The sequence below is a fragment of the Sciurus carolinensis genome, chromosome 8, assembly GCF_902686445.1.
Source record: "Sciurus carolinensis chromosome 8, mSciCar1.2, whole genome shotgun sequence".
NCBI classification, from domain to species: Eukaryota; Metazoa; Chordata; class Mammalia; order Rodentia; family Sciuridae; genus Sciurus; species Sciurus carolinensis.
Window position 1 is genome coordinate 135,147,805 of NC_062220.1, and position 18,564 is coordinate 135,166,368.

Below are 18,564 nucleotides of genomic sequence, written 5' to 3' on the forward strand. Positions count from 1 at the left end.
GGTTCATCAGAACTGTGGTGACAGCCAGGCACAGTGGTGCATGCCTGGAATCCCTGCCGCTCCGGAGGCCGAAGCAGGAGGATCGTGAGTTCAAAGCCAGCCTCAGCAACTTAGCGAGGCGCTAAGCAACTCAACGAGACCCTGTCTCCAAATAAAATACACAGAGGGCTGGGGAGGTGGCTCAGTGGTCGAGCCCCCCTGGGTTCAATCTCTAGTACTGCCCCCCAAAAACTTATGACAGGTGTCCGGTGTGTCTTGTCCTCTCCTGGAGACTCAGATTGTCACATAACCGGGAATATCCTCACTACCAGAGCCTCGCGGGCCCCGGGAAAGGGTGTCCTAACGCGGAGTTAGACAGTCGGGCAGTTTCTTTGTCTTGCCAGTTGGAAGAACGCAGTCCTCAGGCACAGGGGCGAGGGTCAGGTGACAGGGTCTGTCCGAGCCATCGAGGGGAGCCGCCGTCCTCTTGGGGTTCTTAAAGGTGCATCCGGTGGCCCTGCGGGCGACTGGTGGGCTGCGGGATGCTGGTGTGGACCGGGAAGCCTCCGCGTTCTGAGTTTAACAAGCCCATCCGACGTGAACGACTTCCATCCCGAGTTTAGGCCACGAAGAGGACGGTCCCACCTGTGGTCCCACCTGTGATCCGCCACGTCCGCTGGGGTCTCTTGGCGGTCGGCCGTTGCTAGGGGTGGGGCCAGGGTAACTAAGAGGGCTGCTGTGGTTGCAGCGCGGGGAACAGAAGCTAGTGGCTGAAGCCGACGGAGTAGCACGTCACAGGGTGCCCCCGGACCCCCGGGCTCCTTTCAGGTTGGCTGGGGTCCCCGTCCCCTCCTGTCCTCCTCTTGGCCGCCTAGGGGAGCTCTCCACCTGCCTCAGTATCAGGGCGGCAGGATACTTTAAGAGCACCAAGGGGACACTTTGTAACAAACACAGCTACGTTCTGTGATCACCGCGGGGTTCTCTGGTGTTGGCAAAGTGGGAGAACTAGAGATCTGGGGACCATCTCTAGAATGGGCACCAGCTCTGTCCTCCCGGGCTTCCTCCCGCCAGGCCGTGCGTGGATGAGGAGAAGCGGGGGCTGGATAGGGAGGGACACAGGACCAGAACAAGTGACAGAGAAATGCCAAGAGGATCACAGGTTCCCTTCACACTGCCTAGAATCATCTCCAGGACCACAGGACCACCATCTTTTCTTTTTTTTTTTTTTTTTTTAATTTTATTTACTTATTTATTTTATTTATTTATTTTTGGTACTAGAGATCGAATCCAGGGAAGCTTTACCCCTGAGCCGTATCCCCAGCCCTTTTTATTTTTATTTTATTTTATTTTTTTATTTTGAGACAGGTTCTTGCTCAATTGTTTAGGGCCTCACTTCATTGCCGAGGCTGACCTCCAACTTGCGATCCTCCTCCCTCGGCCTCCTGAGTCTCTGGGATTACAGGCGTGCACCGCTGGGCTTGGCTTCCCCACCTCCTCTGACTCCCGGTCCCCTCTCTTCTCACAGAGTGACAAAGTGACCATCGTCGACCACCACTCTGCCACCGAGTCCTTCATTAAGCACATGGAGAACGAATACCGCTGTCGCGGGGGCTGCCCGGCCGACTGGGTGTGGATCGTGCCCCCCATGTCTGGCAGCATCACCCCCGTCTTCCACCAGGAGATGCTGAACTACAGACTCACACCCTCCTTCGAATACCAGGTCCTGCCCCCTCTGCCCCTTTCCGTGCTGGGTCTTCCATATCTACTGTGCATGTAGTATCGGGAGCACATCTTAATTGGGGCCTTTGGATGTGCAAATGCCCAGTGGCCACGGGTGACTCATGGCTCCCATATTGGACAACAGAGCTCTTGCTGAAAGACAGAGCGAGTGCTCAGAGGTCACAAGGAGAAAGTTTGAGGGGACCCAGGGCTGATGGGCTGGGCTGGCAGCTCTACAGGGAGGCAGGAATAGCTGCAGTGGCCACGGGTGGAATCCCTGCCTTCCAGGGCTGGAGGTCGGGCTGCCTCGAGCCCCAGAGAATCCTGGGCATCTCCTTCATGGCAGTGACCAGAGTCCTCACTTCTCTTCCCAGCCTGACCCTTGGAACACCCATGTGTGGAAAGGTACCAACGGAACCCCCACGAAGAGGCGAGCCATCGGCTTCAAGAAGCTGGCCGAGTGAGTGCCCTTCCACGGGGACCAGGGGTGCACCCACACACTCCGTAGCCCCCGGAAAGGAGGCCAGGCGGCTGCCACACCCTCCGACCTCCCTGTGGTCAGACTGATCCATCTTCCCCAACCCTATGATTTTCTTTGCCTCTGAGTTCAGGGTGTGAATTTCGCCTCCTGAGAAAGAGCTCCTTCCTTCTCAGACTGTGGGGACTTCAGTTTCTTGTCCTGGTTTCTTAGATGCTTGTCCTGACCAGAGCAGCATGTTGGTAAACGGAATCGCTGAACCGTAGTAGCAGCAATACCTTGATTTGTAACGTCTGCCAATTCCCATGGTGTAAATATTCCCACTGTGGCCATTTTCAAGGGGAAGCCGGGAGCCCGGAGGAGCCGGGATGAGCCTGCTTCAGCACACGCTGCCCGGAGAGCCCTCGGGCCCCAGCACCCCACCCGTTCACGTCCTCATTCATTCATTGAACCAACAAAGGAGCGCCAGGTGCCTTCTCCATGCCAGGCGCTGTGCTCTGGGGATGTCACAGCAAGACAGTCAAATGTGGTCCCTGATGTCCCAGCCATCATCTGTCAAAAAGTGAAATGAATATAGTAAACGTTGCATCTGTGGCAAGGGCATTGAGAAGTGGTTCACGGTGCCCTAAAACAGATGTCACCGAGTCTGAGAGGTCAGGGAGGACGCCCCTGAAGAGGACTGACCATTGAACCCAAGAATGACATAAATAAGAGTTAATTGAGGGGCTGGAGAGGTAGCTCAGTCGGCAGAGTGCTTGCCTTGTAAGCACGAGGCCCTGGGTTCGATCCCCAGCACCCAAAAAAAAAAAAAAAAAAAAGAGTTAATTGAGCAAAGAAGGAAGAGAGGGGACTGTGGACCAAGACGGCTGAGGGGCCAGTTCTTCCTGAAGGATGCTCGGCCAGCTGGAACCAGCTGAGCAGGGTGGGTGGACTGAGCCAATCGAATGGGGACACCAAGCTTCTGCCCAAAGAGAACTCCACGCGTCCCCCGTGTTTGGGGCCGACCTTTGGCAGACCCCGGGTGGACTGAGCTAGCTTGAGTCCAGAACCCTCCATGTATGCTGTCTATTGATGTAACGAGGGCCAGCTATGCCGTGGACCTGGGGTGGGTTCATGGGTCCTGAGCCCCCGGATTGGCCCCTGGGATGCCCCTCCCCCTCTCTCCACCCTGTCCCACCTGCCAGCCAAGGAGGAGCCCAACGCCAGCACCGTCTCCCTCGTGGGAGGATCTCGAATGTTCTCAAACTTTGGCTTCAGTTCAGCTCCCCTGTCTCCGGGAGGAGAAGGGAGACAGAAATCTAAAACATTAATTGCACTATTAAGTTTGGAGTAGAAACAATGGGATTTAATTATAGATGCGTTTTTATGCTCAGATCCTTCCAAGGGAACCCTCCGCACACCTTTTATTCCTTTCGGCTGCCCCCCCTTAGCTCAGCGTCTTCCCGCGGCGTGGGTGGCTTCCCTAATTCTAAAAAATGATAACTTTACCACCAATAATCCCCAGGTGGGAGTTAATTAGCAGTTCGTCTAGGCCGAGATTCCTAGCAAGAATAGGGAAGAGGGCTCAGGAGTGGAGCCCAGGTATTCCTGAGTCTCTAGCCTGGCTGCCACCCCCAGCCCCTGCCAAGAGCGGGGATGAGGTTCTCTGTTTAGCTAGAAAGAGGCTGAATTTGACATTGAAGCTCCCCAGGGCGTAGGTGACAGCCGCATCTTTTTAGATTCATAATTTTTAACAGACATTTCTTCAGCGCCTGTGAGGTGCCAGGTGCAAGGCCAGGCCCTGGACGTGCATTGCTGAGTAAGCCCTTCCTCTGTGGATCCACAGCCCCTGGGACCTTCTGACGCTGGGCCTGCTGAATCGGTGGTGACCTGTTTCTCTCCAATATACACACACACGCTCACACACCAGATAAGCCCGCGACAGTGGCTTCTTCGCTAGGCACACCGAGGTTCCCATGACTGGAGCCGTCAAATAACTAACTAGCAAAAGCAACCAGCCCTTTTAGCTTGTGACTGATGGCTTGGGGTATCTGATCGAGTACGCCCAGCACGGTGCCCACACTCAGGGGCTTTGGCCCCTTAACGCATCAAAGATCAAGAGAGTCAATTCTCTGATTTCCTGGATCAGGGTTCTGGCCCGAAAGTCTTAACTTGGAGTCCGTTTCCCACTTTTCCTCTCCGTCCCTCTCTCTCAGAGCTGTCAAGTTCTCGGCCAAGCTGATGGGGCAGGCAATGGCCAAGAGGGTCAAAGCCACCATCCTCTATGCCACGGAGACGGGCAAGTCGCAAGCCTACGCCAAGACCTTGTGTGAGATCTTCAAACACGCCTTTGATGCCAAGGTGGGTAGCGGGCAGTGCCCCTCATGGTAAATGCAGTTGGGAAGGGGAGAGAGGGAAGGCAGCAGAGAAGAGCCTCTGACTGTGGATGAAAGGACACTAGAAGGTGCCCATCAGGACACACAGATGTCCATTTCAGGGGACAAGCCCTCCACAGAGTCCAGGAACCACCAAATGAAATCCCTGTCTCTAAGTTAGCGGGTTCATGAGAAACCATCCTGAAGCCAGTTTGGGAAGTTCTGTGCTAAATACAGCTCAGCGGGCTTCGTGGTAAAGAATTCCTCAGTCCTTAATTTATAAACATGCATAATAATCTCCAAAGCGGAAAGGATAGACGATAAATGTTTCCCAAATATAATTGACCGTGGGTCATTTCTTGTCATGGAGAGCCCCAGGAGACTGGACTTCCTTAGCTCCTACTTTGAGAAACCTACTCTGTGTGCAGGTGAAGGCCGAGACTCAGGGTGACCATCTTTACCTCAGGCAGGTATCTCAGACTCACCTGCCCCAGGGGCTTCCCCCTGCTGGAGGCAGGTTTAGAGGAGGGGTTGAGCAGACCCACTTAGATCGGGGTCAGGAAGAATCCAGGGTGAGTCGGCTGTAAGAAGCCCGAGGACTTCCTCCAAGATCTGTCTGTCCTGGCAGCCAGTCCTTGGATCCTGGCCCCAGACTTCAGGCCACAGTGACCATAGGAAGACCCCGTGCTACTGAAAGGCTTTTAGTCCTGTCCACTTGAGCCCGCTGAAATACTGACACCCCAGGACATCTGGTTCCCTTCCAAAGGAGTTGACTCAAAATGACTCACCTTTTCCCCTCTCTCTCTCCTCTTCCCGTGGCTTCTGGTTCTCTCCCCCCACTTTTCCCTCCTCATCGCCGTCTCCCTTCCCCTCCCCACGCCCGCCAGGTGATGTCCATGGAAGAATATGACATTGTGCACCTAGAGCACGAGACTCTGGTCCTGGTGGTCACCAGCACCTTCGGCAATGGAGACCCCCCTGAGAATGGGGAGGTGAGAGGCGCTCCCCCTGTTCTAGGATGGGGTACCACCAGCAGGAAGCAGGAGGGCCGTGGCCGGGACCCTCCCGCTATACCTGCCATTCAGAAATAAACCCTCCCAGAGCCGCAGAGCCAGCGACCTCAGTTTGATCCAGGTCATGCAAAGACTGGACTGTTCCCGATTCTCAGTCCATGGGTATCCACTGTATACAGTGAAAGTGTCACCTGAGTGAGCTACTTGTTTGGAATGGGTGTTCCCATCATGAGCTTGGTGTCCCCTGTTAAAGACGTGGGGACAATATTTGTATAAAGAGAAGGTCACAAAGAAGTATGGTGAGCTGGGGTCAGAGCTTCCACACCTGTAGTCCCTTAAACAGCTGACCTTCCATTACACCTGCTGCTCGGCATGGCTGTCCACCTGAGCCCCTGACCATCCTTGACACCTGACCACGAAGCATCAGGCTCCTCTTTGACAGACTAGGACCCCGGGCCCCGGGCCCGACCCCGTGGCAGATTAGTTAATACGTTCATACTTCACATTTCCTTCATCTGTTCTGACCTCCAGAAATTCGGCTGTGCGCTAATGGAAATGAGGCACCCCAACTCTATGCAGGAGGAGAGGAAGTAAGTGACCGGCCCCTCCAATGTCAACGATACCCCCCCTGGGGTCACTGAAAATTATTTGTTGGCACCTGGGGACATTTGAGTTCTGGATGGTGGTTGTGACCCACCGTCCATTAAAGGTTGATTTTTAGCTGGCAGGTGTCTGGAATCCACTGGGGCTAATATCTTGGTCTCCGCAACTAAGTCATTTCTAAGCTCTGTGACTCAGCTTCTCTTTAGAGATGATAATACCTACCTTAATTTTCTGATTAGTAAGAATCAAATCAAAAACTAGGAGAGAGAGTCCTGGGGAAAGTTAAGGGCGCTGTGTAAACATCAGTTCTTATTCTCCCCCGGCTTTGGAAACCCCCACTCAAAATCAGTGAAGGTGACCTCTGGGGCTTTTCTGCCTGATGCTCAAGGTGGCCCTGCAGCCAATGCAGAAGTTAAGTTCAAAAGCTTGGCAAGATAACCTTGCAAGGCAGGGACACCCGGGGTCCACCGATGTGCAGCAAGAATCGCTTCTAGCCTGGGACTGGGTTCTAAAGGCGTCTCACAAGGTAGCCCGCCTGTCTTCAAGATCACCTCCAAAAAAAGCCGCGGCATCCCCCATGAGGGCGCCTGCGTACTGGGCTCCAGGGGACCAACTCAAAGTTCCCCCAGCTTGGAGCAGATCCCTCTGGCTTAAGCTGAGCATCGCACGTCATAGCTGGCTGGTGTCGAGAGACCGGTATGCAGAAAATCACTCTTGGATTTCTCCGCGCAGAGCACATGCTGCCAGACCCATCACCACGTCCCTTGTGGACTGCTCTTGTCCCCGCCCAGCTCCAGCATCTTGGTCCTGGCTCTCCACCCCCGTCTCTTTCCCGGCCATCCTGGGTGGCCCCCCGGCAGGGCCCCCGAGATAGGGCTCCATCCATTCTCCCCTCTAGGTACCCGGAACCCTTGCGTTTCTTTCCCCGTAAAGGGCCTTCCCTCCCCCACGGTGACACTGAAGTCCACGGTCTGGCTGCAGCCCGTGACAGCCAGCACAGGTAGAGCGTGTCCGTGCACGCGTGCATGCGTGTGCAAGTGCGTGCGTGCATGTGCGTGTGTGTAAGGTACGTGTGCGCGCACACCCGTACGTATGCATGCCCCACGCCCCAGCATCCCTGGCCACCCCCGGGTCTCAAAGTGACCTGGATTCTAACCCAGGCGGCACCATTCATTCATTCGGCCACCTGGAGCAAACCACGTGACTTCCGTGGGCCTTGGTCTTCCTCGGCTGCCAAATGGGGAGAGGTGATCCTGCCCTGCCCGCCTGTAGGGGCTGTTGCCAAGGATCCCGGGGTGGTAACGACGAGGAATGCATTTGGAGAAACCTCCAGCCTCATCCGAGTACACGTGCTGCTATTCTTACCCCACAACCACTAGCCATGCCTCCCCACGAACCCCACACACACCCCCTGATATGTTGCATGACTTATTTGGAGAAGTGACTCAATGTGAGACTATTTTGGGGCAGAAAATACACTTACATATATTTAGAACTTTCCTGATGCCGGAGCGAAAACTTTGAAGAACATCCAGTTTAGAAACCCTGCTGCCAGAATGCACAATTTCTTTTTCTGTCTTTTTTTTTTTTCCTTTTTGCATTCAGATTTGTGCCTTGGGTTCTCGTCTTGATTGGAGAGTTTGGGGTTGCTTTTGTTTGTTTATTTGTCAGGTATTGGGGTTGGGGTTGGGGCTGGGGTGTGGGTTTGTTTTTAATACCTTGTGTGCAAATAAAACTTCCCCCTTTGGGAGGAAAGCGGGTAGGTTTTTTGTTTTTGTTTTTTTGAATCTCAAGATTCCTGGGCCTCTCGTGCTGAGTTTGGGTCCCAGGGCATCTTCCTTCCCCTTGAAACTAATTTAATTAAAAAAAGAAAAAGAAAAAGCCATGTCTTTTCATGCTGGGTATCAGTGCTAAACATTTTTTTGTGTGTTTGCTTGAAATGGGACCTATGATAGATCCAGGAAAAGTCTAAGATCCATCACTCTGTGAAAGGGAAGTGTCAGCTAGAATAGCCCAGCCCTGTCCAGTAGAACCTTCCCCACCCCTGGTACTAGGGATTGAACCCAGGGACACTCTACCACTAAGCCACATTCCCAGCCCTTTTTATTTTTTTATTTTGAGACAAGGTCTCACTGAGTTGCTGCACATCTTGCTAAGTTGCTGAGGCTGACCTCAGTCCTCTTGTCTCAGCCTCCCTAGTCTCTGGGGTGACAGGTATGCCCCACCATGCCCAGCTTCCAGGACTTTCTACAGCGATATAGATATCCTGCGTCTGTACTGACCATATACCGGTCACCGTCCACACGTGGCTACTGGACTCCTGAATTTTTAGTTGTATCTCATTCTCATCTAACTTTAGATAGCCATGCTTAAGCGGTGGCTGCCGTACTGGAGAGGGTGGGTCAAGTGAGACCCTGGCACTAGCAAATTGGCATTTCTTGGGGGCTTGTTAGAAATGCTGGCTTTCAGGTCCCGCCCCAGACCTCATGAACCAGAAACCCTGGAACGATTTTTGTGTGTGTGAAAATTTGGAGAGCAAGAAAATATAGACTCGTGGTGAGAGGAGGGTCCATTCTGTTCCCGACTTCTTATTCATTGAGCCATTTTAACTGGACAGAAACCTTTCAAGTTACAGGGAGGGTCACATACACATCCTTAAAGAGGCCAGAGGAGTGGTATGAATTGACTCAACCCATCAGAGAAGGTACTAGAACCAGGACCAGTGACTTGGAGATCCACAGAGGGTGTTGGCTTCAGAAGGGGGCTACCAGCCGAACCTCACAGACTCTCGTTGGCCTTGGCAGGAGCTACAAAGTCCGATTCAACAGCGTCTCCTCCTACTCCGACTCACGCAAGTCATCGGGCGACGGGTCTGACCTCAGAGACAACTTTGAGAGCGCTGGACCCCTGGCCAACGTGAGGTGAGCAAGGGTCCTGGGGCCAGGGGATGCTGAGGCTCTCGGGGAACTGGACCTGGTTGCAAGATGGGTTCTTCTTCATTCCAAGGGGACCTCTTCCGCTTCCTTGCCCTTCTATCCCTTATAAAAGCAGCTGCACCCTGGCCGTCAGGAACCCTCCATTACAGCAAATTGCCTGATCTTCCCGTGTGCGCACTTGACCCTTCCTGTGGCCTCTCTTACCCTTCACCCTCTCTCAGAGCCCATCACCCACAGTTCACCCCAGCATGTGTGCTGAAGCATATTAGTTCCTGAATATTGGCCACCGAGCCACCCTGCCCAGGGAACACATTTTAGACTTGGTAGAAGTTTCTGGAGTTACCCTGCCATGACCCAGGGACTCGAACCCTGCATACACATAAAATTCACCCAAGGGTCCCTGCCATGTGCCAACCCAATAAGCCAAGCCCTACTTGCAGAGATCCTGATGTAACTGGTGTAAAATCAGGCTCACACCTGACCTTTTTCCTTTAAATTCTCCAGTTGACTCTAATCTGCAAATTTTTAAAATACCGGCGTAACCCCAAGTTTTCCAAAGCAGACTCACTTGCCATGAGATAATTTTAGGTGGCACATGGACAAATGTTTTGTTTGTTTTAACCGTTGTACATTCAGTTGAATGTGGACTTGCAAGGACACGAAACTGGGATGTCAGACCCTCGGTCTCGTGGATATTGGTCAAGACAAGGCCGATATAAATGAACCTGTAGGCAGAACATTCAGGTTTACCCACAGACTTCTTTAACCCTCGCTAACTAACTGACATTTCTTAGCAACTGCTCAGAGCAATGCTCAGTAGACAGAGTTCCTAGATATTGAAGGATCGTGTCCACCAGCACATTTTTAAATAGGCTTTTTTTTTTTGTACTGGGGATTGAACTCGGGGGCACTCGACCACCGAGCCCCACCCCAGCCCTATTATGTATTTTATTTAGAGACAGGGTCTCACTGAGTTGCTTAGTGCCTCGCTTTTGCTGAGGCTGGCTTTGAACTGGAGATCCTCCTGCCTCAGCCTCCCGAGTTGCTGGGATGATAGGCATGTGCCACCGTGCCCAGCAAGTCTTTATTTTTAAAAGCAATTTTAGGTTGGCAACAAACTTGTACAGAAAGTACAAAAAAGAAAACTGAATCATATCCCACAGGCCCCCCATCCCCCTACCCTGCACACATGCGGCCTCCCAACATCCTGAGACAACATGGTCCATTTATTATTAGAGTCAGTGAATCTACAGTCATTATCAGCCAAGGCCTATAGTTTGGAGTTCACTCTAAAGAGTGGCACATTTTGTGGGTTTTGACATCGGTACATTTTTTTAGCTCAACACTGAAACTTCAGTTCTGGAGTTTGACAGTCAGACCTATTTTTTTTTTTTTTTCTTATTAAATCTATCACAGCAGAAGTTGGCAGACAGATGCCCGCAGGCCAAGTCCAGAATGGCCACTGCTTGTTTTGTATAACCCATAAGCTAAAAATGTTTTCTTATAGATGAGCAATTGTAATTAATGATAGAAAACATCTTTGAGCTTTAGTTAAACAAAACATTATGCCCCCCCAAAAAATAAAATCCCATTCTTCTCATTAGTAGACCTGAAAAAAAATTATACTCGACTATCATTATGTTTTTAATTTCATCAATTAAAAAATGTACTGGAGGGTTTTGTTTCTCTTGTTATATAAATACCCAAGGAGTAGCTTCAATTTTATAGTCCCCCAAATATTTGCCATTTGACCCAACATGTAAGTATTAGTTAACTGCTATGGGAGACTTAAAAGGAAAGTTTTGAAATCATAAATAAAAATTGTGGGAGAAATGTGAGTCTATCAGTGACCACGGAGTAGGTCTCTGGGTCCCCCAAGAAGCAAATTAACAAATTGACCCTCTGAACCCTTTGTTGGCAAACACAAAAGTTGAATGTCTTAGTCAATACAAGATGCTGTAACAAAATACCATGAACTGGGTGGCTCACAAGCAACAATAATTTATTGCTCACAGTTCTGGAGGTCAGGAAGTCCAAGATCAAAGCCCTGGCAAATTCAGTATGTGCTGAGGCCTCGCTCTCTAGTGGATAGATGGGTGTCTTCTCCCTGCATCCTGACTTAGTAGAAGGGAAGAAGTCTGTTCTCTCCAGCCCCTTATAAGGACACTGATCTCATGCTCTAGGGCTCTGCCTTGATGACTTAATTATCTCCAAAGGCCCCACCTCCTTATTCCATCATGTTGGAGATTAGATTTCAACATGAATTTTGAGAAGACACCAATAGTCTGTCCATAGCGTGGAGTTTGATGAGCTAGAGAGTAAAAGTAAAAAACAAGTTAAAGAACATGAAAAGTGTTGAATGGTACCAGAGGGAGTCAAATATGGCGGATATCACAAGTACCAATAACGGATACAAGTAACCACAGGGCATGCTCAGTGCTAGCAGTTTCCAGATCTGCACTGAGTCAAAGCTAAGGCGAAGGCTTGGGTCAGGAATGTCCTTTCCTGATGCCCCTCCTGCCAGTCCAGTCTGGTCACCTGTCAGGTTGCCACCCTGTGAGGAAAAGGTGAGGTACCAGATCCAACAAGGCTGTGGGTTACGGAGTGAGGGGAGAAGATGCTGCCTGATCAAGAGTGGACTTGATTCAGAAAAGTGCAGGAAAGAAGAAGAAGGTGACATGGGACAGTGTAAGTGTTTGAGAGGAGTGTCAATCTCCCTCTGTGAGATGCCTGAACCCCTCTCAAGTTCATCGTCCATGATGGGGAGTCCCTCCCTTCCCAACTTCCCTCCCTTTCCCTTCTCCTCCCCCTGCATCTGTCACGTCTGGTCCCCAAGATTCTCAAAAGGAGATTCAGGGACAGGGCAAGACCCCCAGTGGCAGGTTAAATGGCACCATTCTTGACCTGTGAGGTGACAGTCTTCGGCAGGATGAAGGGTTCTCGTCCCCTCTGTGGACCTATTGCTCCACTTCCTGTGAGGTCCAGAACAGAAGGTCCAACCCCCAGAAATGTGGTACAGAGTGTGGATAAGACTAGAAGCTCACAAGAAGGGCCCTCCGGGACACCATCCTCCACTCCCCACGCTCAGCCCGTGTCCTCACCTCAACATGGAGGGAAAGCACATCAACTGGACGCCCACGGGCTCAAACGCCGGCATTCACTGGTGGTATCTCTACAGAGAGAAAGAGAAACTAATGGAGCCAGCATGGTTATAACTCTTTCCTCCCCTTTTAGAAAATGCTAATTACACACCAGTTTCTGATGTGCTAATGACAAGTCCTCCTGGTCACTTTAGTAGCTACAGGTCCCTGAGAACCATTGTGTGGGAGTCTTCATTAGCTGTCTAATCTAAGTGTGCCTCTGGCAGAATTCAGGCCTTCCACTACGATAGACTCTGGTTCCCCATGAGTCCAGCAGAGAAAGGGACATGGGTCCCAGGTCATTGCTGTCCCCGCCTCATCCTCCTTAGAACCATTTGGAACTTTCTCCTGAGGCTGGTGAGAGCCAGCAGAGACCAAACAGAAGAGAGAGAAGAGACCTCAGGGGTTCTCAGGCTCCATGGTGGCCTTCTGCAGATGGCTTGGGGTCACCTAAACACCATCAGCTAAACACAGTCCCACCCGAGATTCAGGTTAGGTGTGCCTTGGGCTTGGGCTGCTGTAACGGATTACAGCAGACTGTGCCGAAGCAACAGAAATTGATTTTCTCATTGTTCCAGAAGTTCAAGATCAAAGTGCCCCAGACGTGACTTCCGGTATGGCCTCTCCTCCTGGCCTGCCGATGGCCTTCTCCTTTCTCACTCTGCAGAGAGAGACAGAGAGACATAGAAAGGGCACACACAAGCTGGTGTCACCCCTCTTGTTATAAGGGCGCTGGTCCTGTTGGGTTCGGGCCCTACCCTTCTGACCTCATTAGCTTGAATGACCTCCACCAGGCCCAACCTCCAAATTCAGCCCCCCTGGAGGGTTTAGGGCTCCACCGTGAATTCCAAGGGCACAGGGTTCAGCCCGTAACAGCGGACCCCAGCACGGACCTTCCGTTGTCTCCTGGGTAGGTTCTCGGTGTTCGGCCTCGGCTCCCGGGCCTACCCACACTTCTGTGCCTTCGGACACGCGGTGGACACCCTCCTGGAAGAACTGGGAGGGGAGAGGATCCTGAAGATGAGGGAGGGGGACGAGCTCTGTGGGCAGGAGGAGGCGTTCAGGACCTGGGCCAAGAAGGTCTTCAAGGTAAGCTGGACCTCAGAGACCCAGGGAGAGACCACAGCCAACCATGGAGAGAGAGAAAGACCCCGGGGCACCTCCCCGCTGTGCCCAGCCCGGAGAGAGCTTGAAACCCCTCAAGTGAATCCGAGTGGCCGCCACTCACACCCTTTCCCCTCCCAGAATCCCACACTGTACATTTTGGGCAGAGGATTTGGTCCACAAATAAAAAATGGAGGTGCCGCTCAGCAGTAGAGGGCTTGCCCGGGACGCACGAGGCCCTGTGGTTCCATCCCAGCGCTGCAGAAAAACAAACAAAATGACAGCGTCTATGTATGTATAACATACCAGGACGATTAAAGTAGAACCAAAGGCCTCCTGCCCCTCTGTCCACTTCGTATGTGCTCAGCAGCCAAAGTGGCCACCATTGCCCTCTCAGAGAGCGGAGAACATTCTCACCGAGGTAGAACATCCTGCTGGACAGATGGGAAGTCACAGGAGGAGAAATGAAGCATTTCGTGTGGGGCACAAGTAATTGGCCATCCCGGGAGCGGGGGACATTGAGTGTGGACCCTGAGTGTGGACCCTGTTGCCTTTACCCACTCCTTACACCACCCTGAAACGTGTCCTCCTCCGCAGCCCCGGGAACTTGTGTCATTGAACTGGCACATACTCAGAGAACAGAAGGGGAAACCGAGGCCCCTGGGCAGCAAGGACTTCTGGGAGGGAGGCTGTTTCCGTAAGCCCGTTCCTGCGTTGCCACACAGAACAGAAGGGTCGAGATAACTTGGCTTTTTTTCCACACCAAGTTATGAGTACCAGGGACGTGTGCTTGACCGCTGAGCCGCACCCCCAGCCCTTTTTATTTTATGTGGAGACAGCGTCTTGCTAAGTTGCCCAGGCTGGCCTTGATCTTGTGATCATCCTTCCTCAGCCTCCTGAGAGGCTGGGATTACAGGCGTGTGCCATCGCATCCAGCGATTGTGTGGTTCTCGTCTTCGGACTGTGGAATTACTAAGTGTTCATCGTAGCATCTTTGTGGGAAATCCCTTAGCCTAACCGTTTCCTCGCTGTGGGAAGAAGCAGGACCTGTTAAAAGCCACTATCACCTTCAGCTCTCAACCTCCTGTTCTCCCCACCCCCACTCCTAGTTCTAGCACTACTAATCTAATGTCTGTGTCTATGAATTTCCCTGTTCTGTTCATTTCATATGAATGGAACCACATAATAGGTGGCCTTTCGGGACTGGCTTCTTCCACCACTTAGCATTACGTTTCCAAGGTACATCCATGCTATAGCAGGAATCAGGACTTTGTCCCTTTTCATGGCTGAATAATATTCTATTGTGTGGATATGCCACATTTTATTTATCTGTTTGTCTATGGATGGCTATTTGAATTGCTTTAAAATCAACAAAGCCAGGCAATATCAAAAGCTATCCTTGAAAACTTTAATTTTCTTTTTGGCAATGCTGGGGATGGAACCCAGACCTTGCACATGCTAGGTAAGTGCCCACTGAGCTATACCCGCTTAAATGTTATTATTAAAAAAAGAATTCTGTGGTGGCATGCATCTATAGTCCCAGCTACTCAGGAGGCTGAGGCAGGAGGATCACTTGAGCCTGGGAGTTCTAGATCAGCCTGGGCAACACAGGGAGACCCTGTGTCAAAAATAATAATAATAATTTTGAACAGTAATTCTTAGATCATTAATGTTGGGGAACAGATAGCTTGACCAAAACAAAAAAGAAAAAAAAAAAAGTGTGATCTGGAAATGTAGATCAATGGCAGAGCACTTACCCAGCATGCACCAGGCCCTGTGTTCAATACTTTTCTGCAAACAGAAAAGAAAAATGTAATGCAAGAATGCAGGCATCCGATCTATTTACTTTTAAATCTTTTGAGGAAGATGAGTAGGAAATTCTATGGCATTTACTTCCTTCTTTAATGCTCAGCCTCCCCCCATGTTGGTTTTAGAGATAAATGCCACCAGAGCTATGTCTTCAGTAGAGATTAGGTCCTAAAATCAACGGAAAATGTGATGTGTCCAGCACCTTCCGGGCACTTAAAAAACATAGGGTGGGTGGATGGATGGGTGGATATGTGGATGCGTGGGTGGATGGATTGATGGATGAATGGATGGACAGACGGACGGACAGATGGACAGATGGATGGGTCAATGGATTGATGGATGGATAGACGGAAGGATCGATGGATAGTGGATAGGTGAATGGCGGGTAGATAGATTGATGAATGGACAGATGGATGGATGGTTGGTGACTAGGTGGATGGGTGGGTGGGTGGATTGATAGATGAATGGACAAATGGACAGATGGATGGATGGATAGATGGAAGAATGTATGGATGGTGGATAGGCAGATTAGTGTAGGTAGCTAGATTGATGAATGAATGGACGGATGGTTGGATAAATAGATGGAAGGATGGGTGGTTAGATTGATAGATGGAAGGATGGATGGATAGTAGATAGGTGGATGATGGGTTAATAGGTTGATGGATGAACAGATGGATGGATGGATGGTGGATAGGTGGATGGGTGGGTGGATGTATTGATGGATGAATAAACAGATGGATGGATGGATGGATATATGGAAGGATGGGTGGATGGTGAATAGGTGGATGGGTGGGTGGATGTATTGATGGATGAATAAACGGATGGATGGATGGATATATGGAAGGATGGGTGGATGGTGAATAGGTGGATGGGTAGGTGGTTGCATTGATGGGTGGAAGGCTACAGGGAGGTAGAGAGAAAGGGAAAAGGGAAAGAAGGAAAGGAGGTTGAGTGGATGGAAAAATAGATGCCATGACTCGGGACTACTGGGGGGCAGCCTCTCTTGACCAAAAGAGGCCACCAGAAGGTCTCTGTGTGCCGCAGGCGGCCTGCGACGTGTTCTGTGTCGGGGACGACGTCAACATCGAGAAGGCCAACAACTCCCTCATCAGCAACGACCGCAGCTGGAAGAGGAACAAGTTCCGCCTCACCTACGTGGCCGAAGCACCAGAACTCACGCAGGGTACGGGCGCCGCCCCCGGGAGGCCCCACCTGCCAGCGGGGAGGGGGAGGGGCACCTCCACCGGGAAGGGTGCTGGGGCCGCGCGCTCGCGGGGTGGTGGGCGAGTTGCTCAAGGGCAGTCCTTTAAGAGTGGACTCGCCCCACGCCCAGTGCCCCGGGAGAGTGACCTGTCCCCCTGACCACCCTTCTCAACCTGCTTCAACCCCGACCAGTCCCGGCCGAGCTCTCCTCTCTCACCCCTTCACTTGACTCCAGAGGGCAATAGCGGTGGGACTCCAGGGTCCCTGAGGCCTGGAGCCTGTGGCCTCCTCTCAGGGAGACGCTCCTTTCCCCCAGGTCTTTCCAACGTCCACAAGAAGCGAGTCTCCGCCGCGCGGCTCCTGAGTCGCCAGAACCTCCAGAGTCCTAAATCCAGGTAGGAACGTGGAAGCACTGGAACTGCCCACCTGGGCCCCAGGGCCACGCGCACCTCGGGAGGGCCTCTGCTGCTCCACCCAGGGCCTGCCCAGCTCCCGACCACTCAAAGTGCCATGGGGGCCCTTGCTGCCTGTCACGTCTGGGTTTCCTCTCGCCTCTGGATCAAGTTCCGATCTGGAGGCAGGGACAGAGGAGATGGAAAGGGGGACAGAGAACAGAGTCGAGGGATTTTTCACAATGCTCTTGTGGAATTGCCGGAAGCTCCGCGGACCCCAGCAGCTTCATCAGGAATCACTGAGTCCGGCATTTTCTCAGTGTGGATCATTTCTCTCTAGAGGGCTACAAAATAGCTAGCTGACCCCTGCCTTAAATGTCTCTGGGATGACAGTTCATCTGGTCCCCAAAAATGCACTCCGTGTTTTGACATCCTAATTGTTAGAAATTATCTTAGTATCTAACCTCACCAAATATCCAATGTATGTAATATAGTTAAATATCTTATTATCTAATATAACCCAAGTATGTCTTCCTGGTAGTTTGTGTGAAATCCAGTTAGTCTTTGCAGGGACACCCCGGACAGATTCATTTCTTGCACATGAGAGATCGGCCAGATGTGATGGCATATGCCTGTAAGCCTATCCACTCAGGAGGCTGAGGCAGGAGGATCGCAAGTTGGAGGCCAGCCTCAGCAACTTAGTGAGACCCTGTCTCAAAATAAAAAATTAAAAGAGCTAGGGATGTAGCTCAGTGGTGAAGATCCCTGGGTTCCATCCCCAGTACCACCACTCTCAAAAAAAAAAAAAAAAAAATCAAATAGGAGACATGCAAATAACCAAGGCCCCTAACCAATCTCCTGTGGGTCCTGATACCTTCAATCATCCTGCCTCAGACCCGGTTTCCCAAGCTTTGGGCTGTAGTAAAAGGAGACACTCTGTACTGCTGGAAATGTCATTTGCAGACCTGGTCACTGCACAGCGGAAGCCGTATGATCACCACCGAGCACGCGGGGACTATTGTTGGGGCTGCTGATCTGAACAGGATGTGCTCAGGCTACCCGAGAATACAGGCGCTGTCCTAACAGCCTGCTCTCCCATTAAGCTGATGTCCTCCCTGCTCCTTGACATCTCTCTCCTCAAAATGATCAAACCAGGGCTGTCCACCCCTCTACTTGTATAAACAATTTTTTTTTTTTTTAGCACTAATGAATGTCTTTGTGTTGATCCCTGTTGAATTTCACTTTGTAGTTAACAGCCCAGGAAGGGCTTTTGAAATCTTGATTCTTCGCACAGCATAATGCAAACAGTGGCTCTCTGGCTGCGCAGCCTGGGTTCTGACCCCAGCTCTCCCCTGCACTAGCTGTGTGGCCTTGGACCAGTCTCTCGGGGACTCCGGGCCAGTGTCTCCTTATCTATAACATTGCAATGGTTGCTGGAGAGATTGCTAATGTTTATCTAGCTTTCCGAGTCCTGAGCATGATACTGAGCCCTCCGCACAGGATCTCAGGTAATTCATGCCAGGAAAAAGAGCCGGTGATCATCCACGTTTTAAATGGGGGAAATGACAGGTAATGGAAGTGACTTTTCCAAGGTCACGCTGACCTGGTTATCTGCCTCCAAAATCAAGGCGCCCAGAGACAATACTGATGTCCTCAATGGCATTGCAGCACCATGTGAGTGTTAAAAATGAGATCCGTAGAGCGATCTCCTGTCTAAGGTCCCCATTCCCACCCTCTGTCCCTCCCAGCTTCGTCTCTCCTACAGATGAGCACGCATGCTTTCCGTGTGGTCTTCAAAACCTTGGATAAAAGCGATCCACCTGTTAGAGCCAAC

At 51.4% G+C, this 18,564-nt stretch overlaps 1 protein-coding gene across 4 annotated transcripts in view; it reads left to right on the forward strand.

The window, feature by feature from the left end:
• Positions 1–18,564, forward strand: part of Nos1 (nitric oxide synthase 1) — a 163,826-nt gene that overhangs the window by 127,085 nt on the left and 18,177 nt on the right. For 3 of the 4 annotated variants that reach the window (XM_047561949.1, XM_047561947.1, XM_047561946.1), the window contains exons 12-21: positions 1,505–1,699; positions 2,073–2,158; positions 4,372–4,516; positions 5,418–5,522; positions 6,075–6,133; positions 7,045–7,146; positions 8,951–9,067; positions 13,137–13,311; positions 16,180–16,318; positions 16,655–16,733. In XM_047561949.1, coding sequence (XP_047417905.1) covers positions 1,505–1,699; positions 2,073–2,158; positions 4,372–4,516; positions 5,418–5,522; positions 6,075–6,133; positions 7,045–7,146; positions 8,951–9,067; positions 13,137–13,311; positions 16,180–16,318; positions 16,655–16,733 — 1,202 coding nt within the window. The remainder of the gene's footprint in view (positions 1–1,504; positions 1,700–2,072; positions 2,159–4,371; positions 4,517–5,417; positions 5,523–6,074; positions 6,134–7,044; positions 7,147–8,950; positions 9,068–13,136; positions 13,312–16,179; positions 16,319–16,654; positions 16,734–18,564) is intronic. The other variant, XM_047561950.1, reaches the window with a different exon arrangement.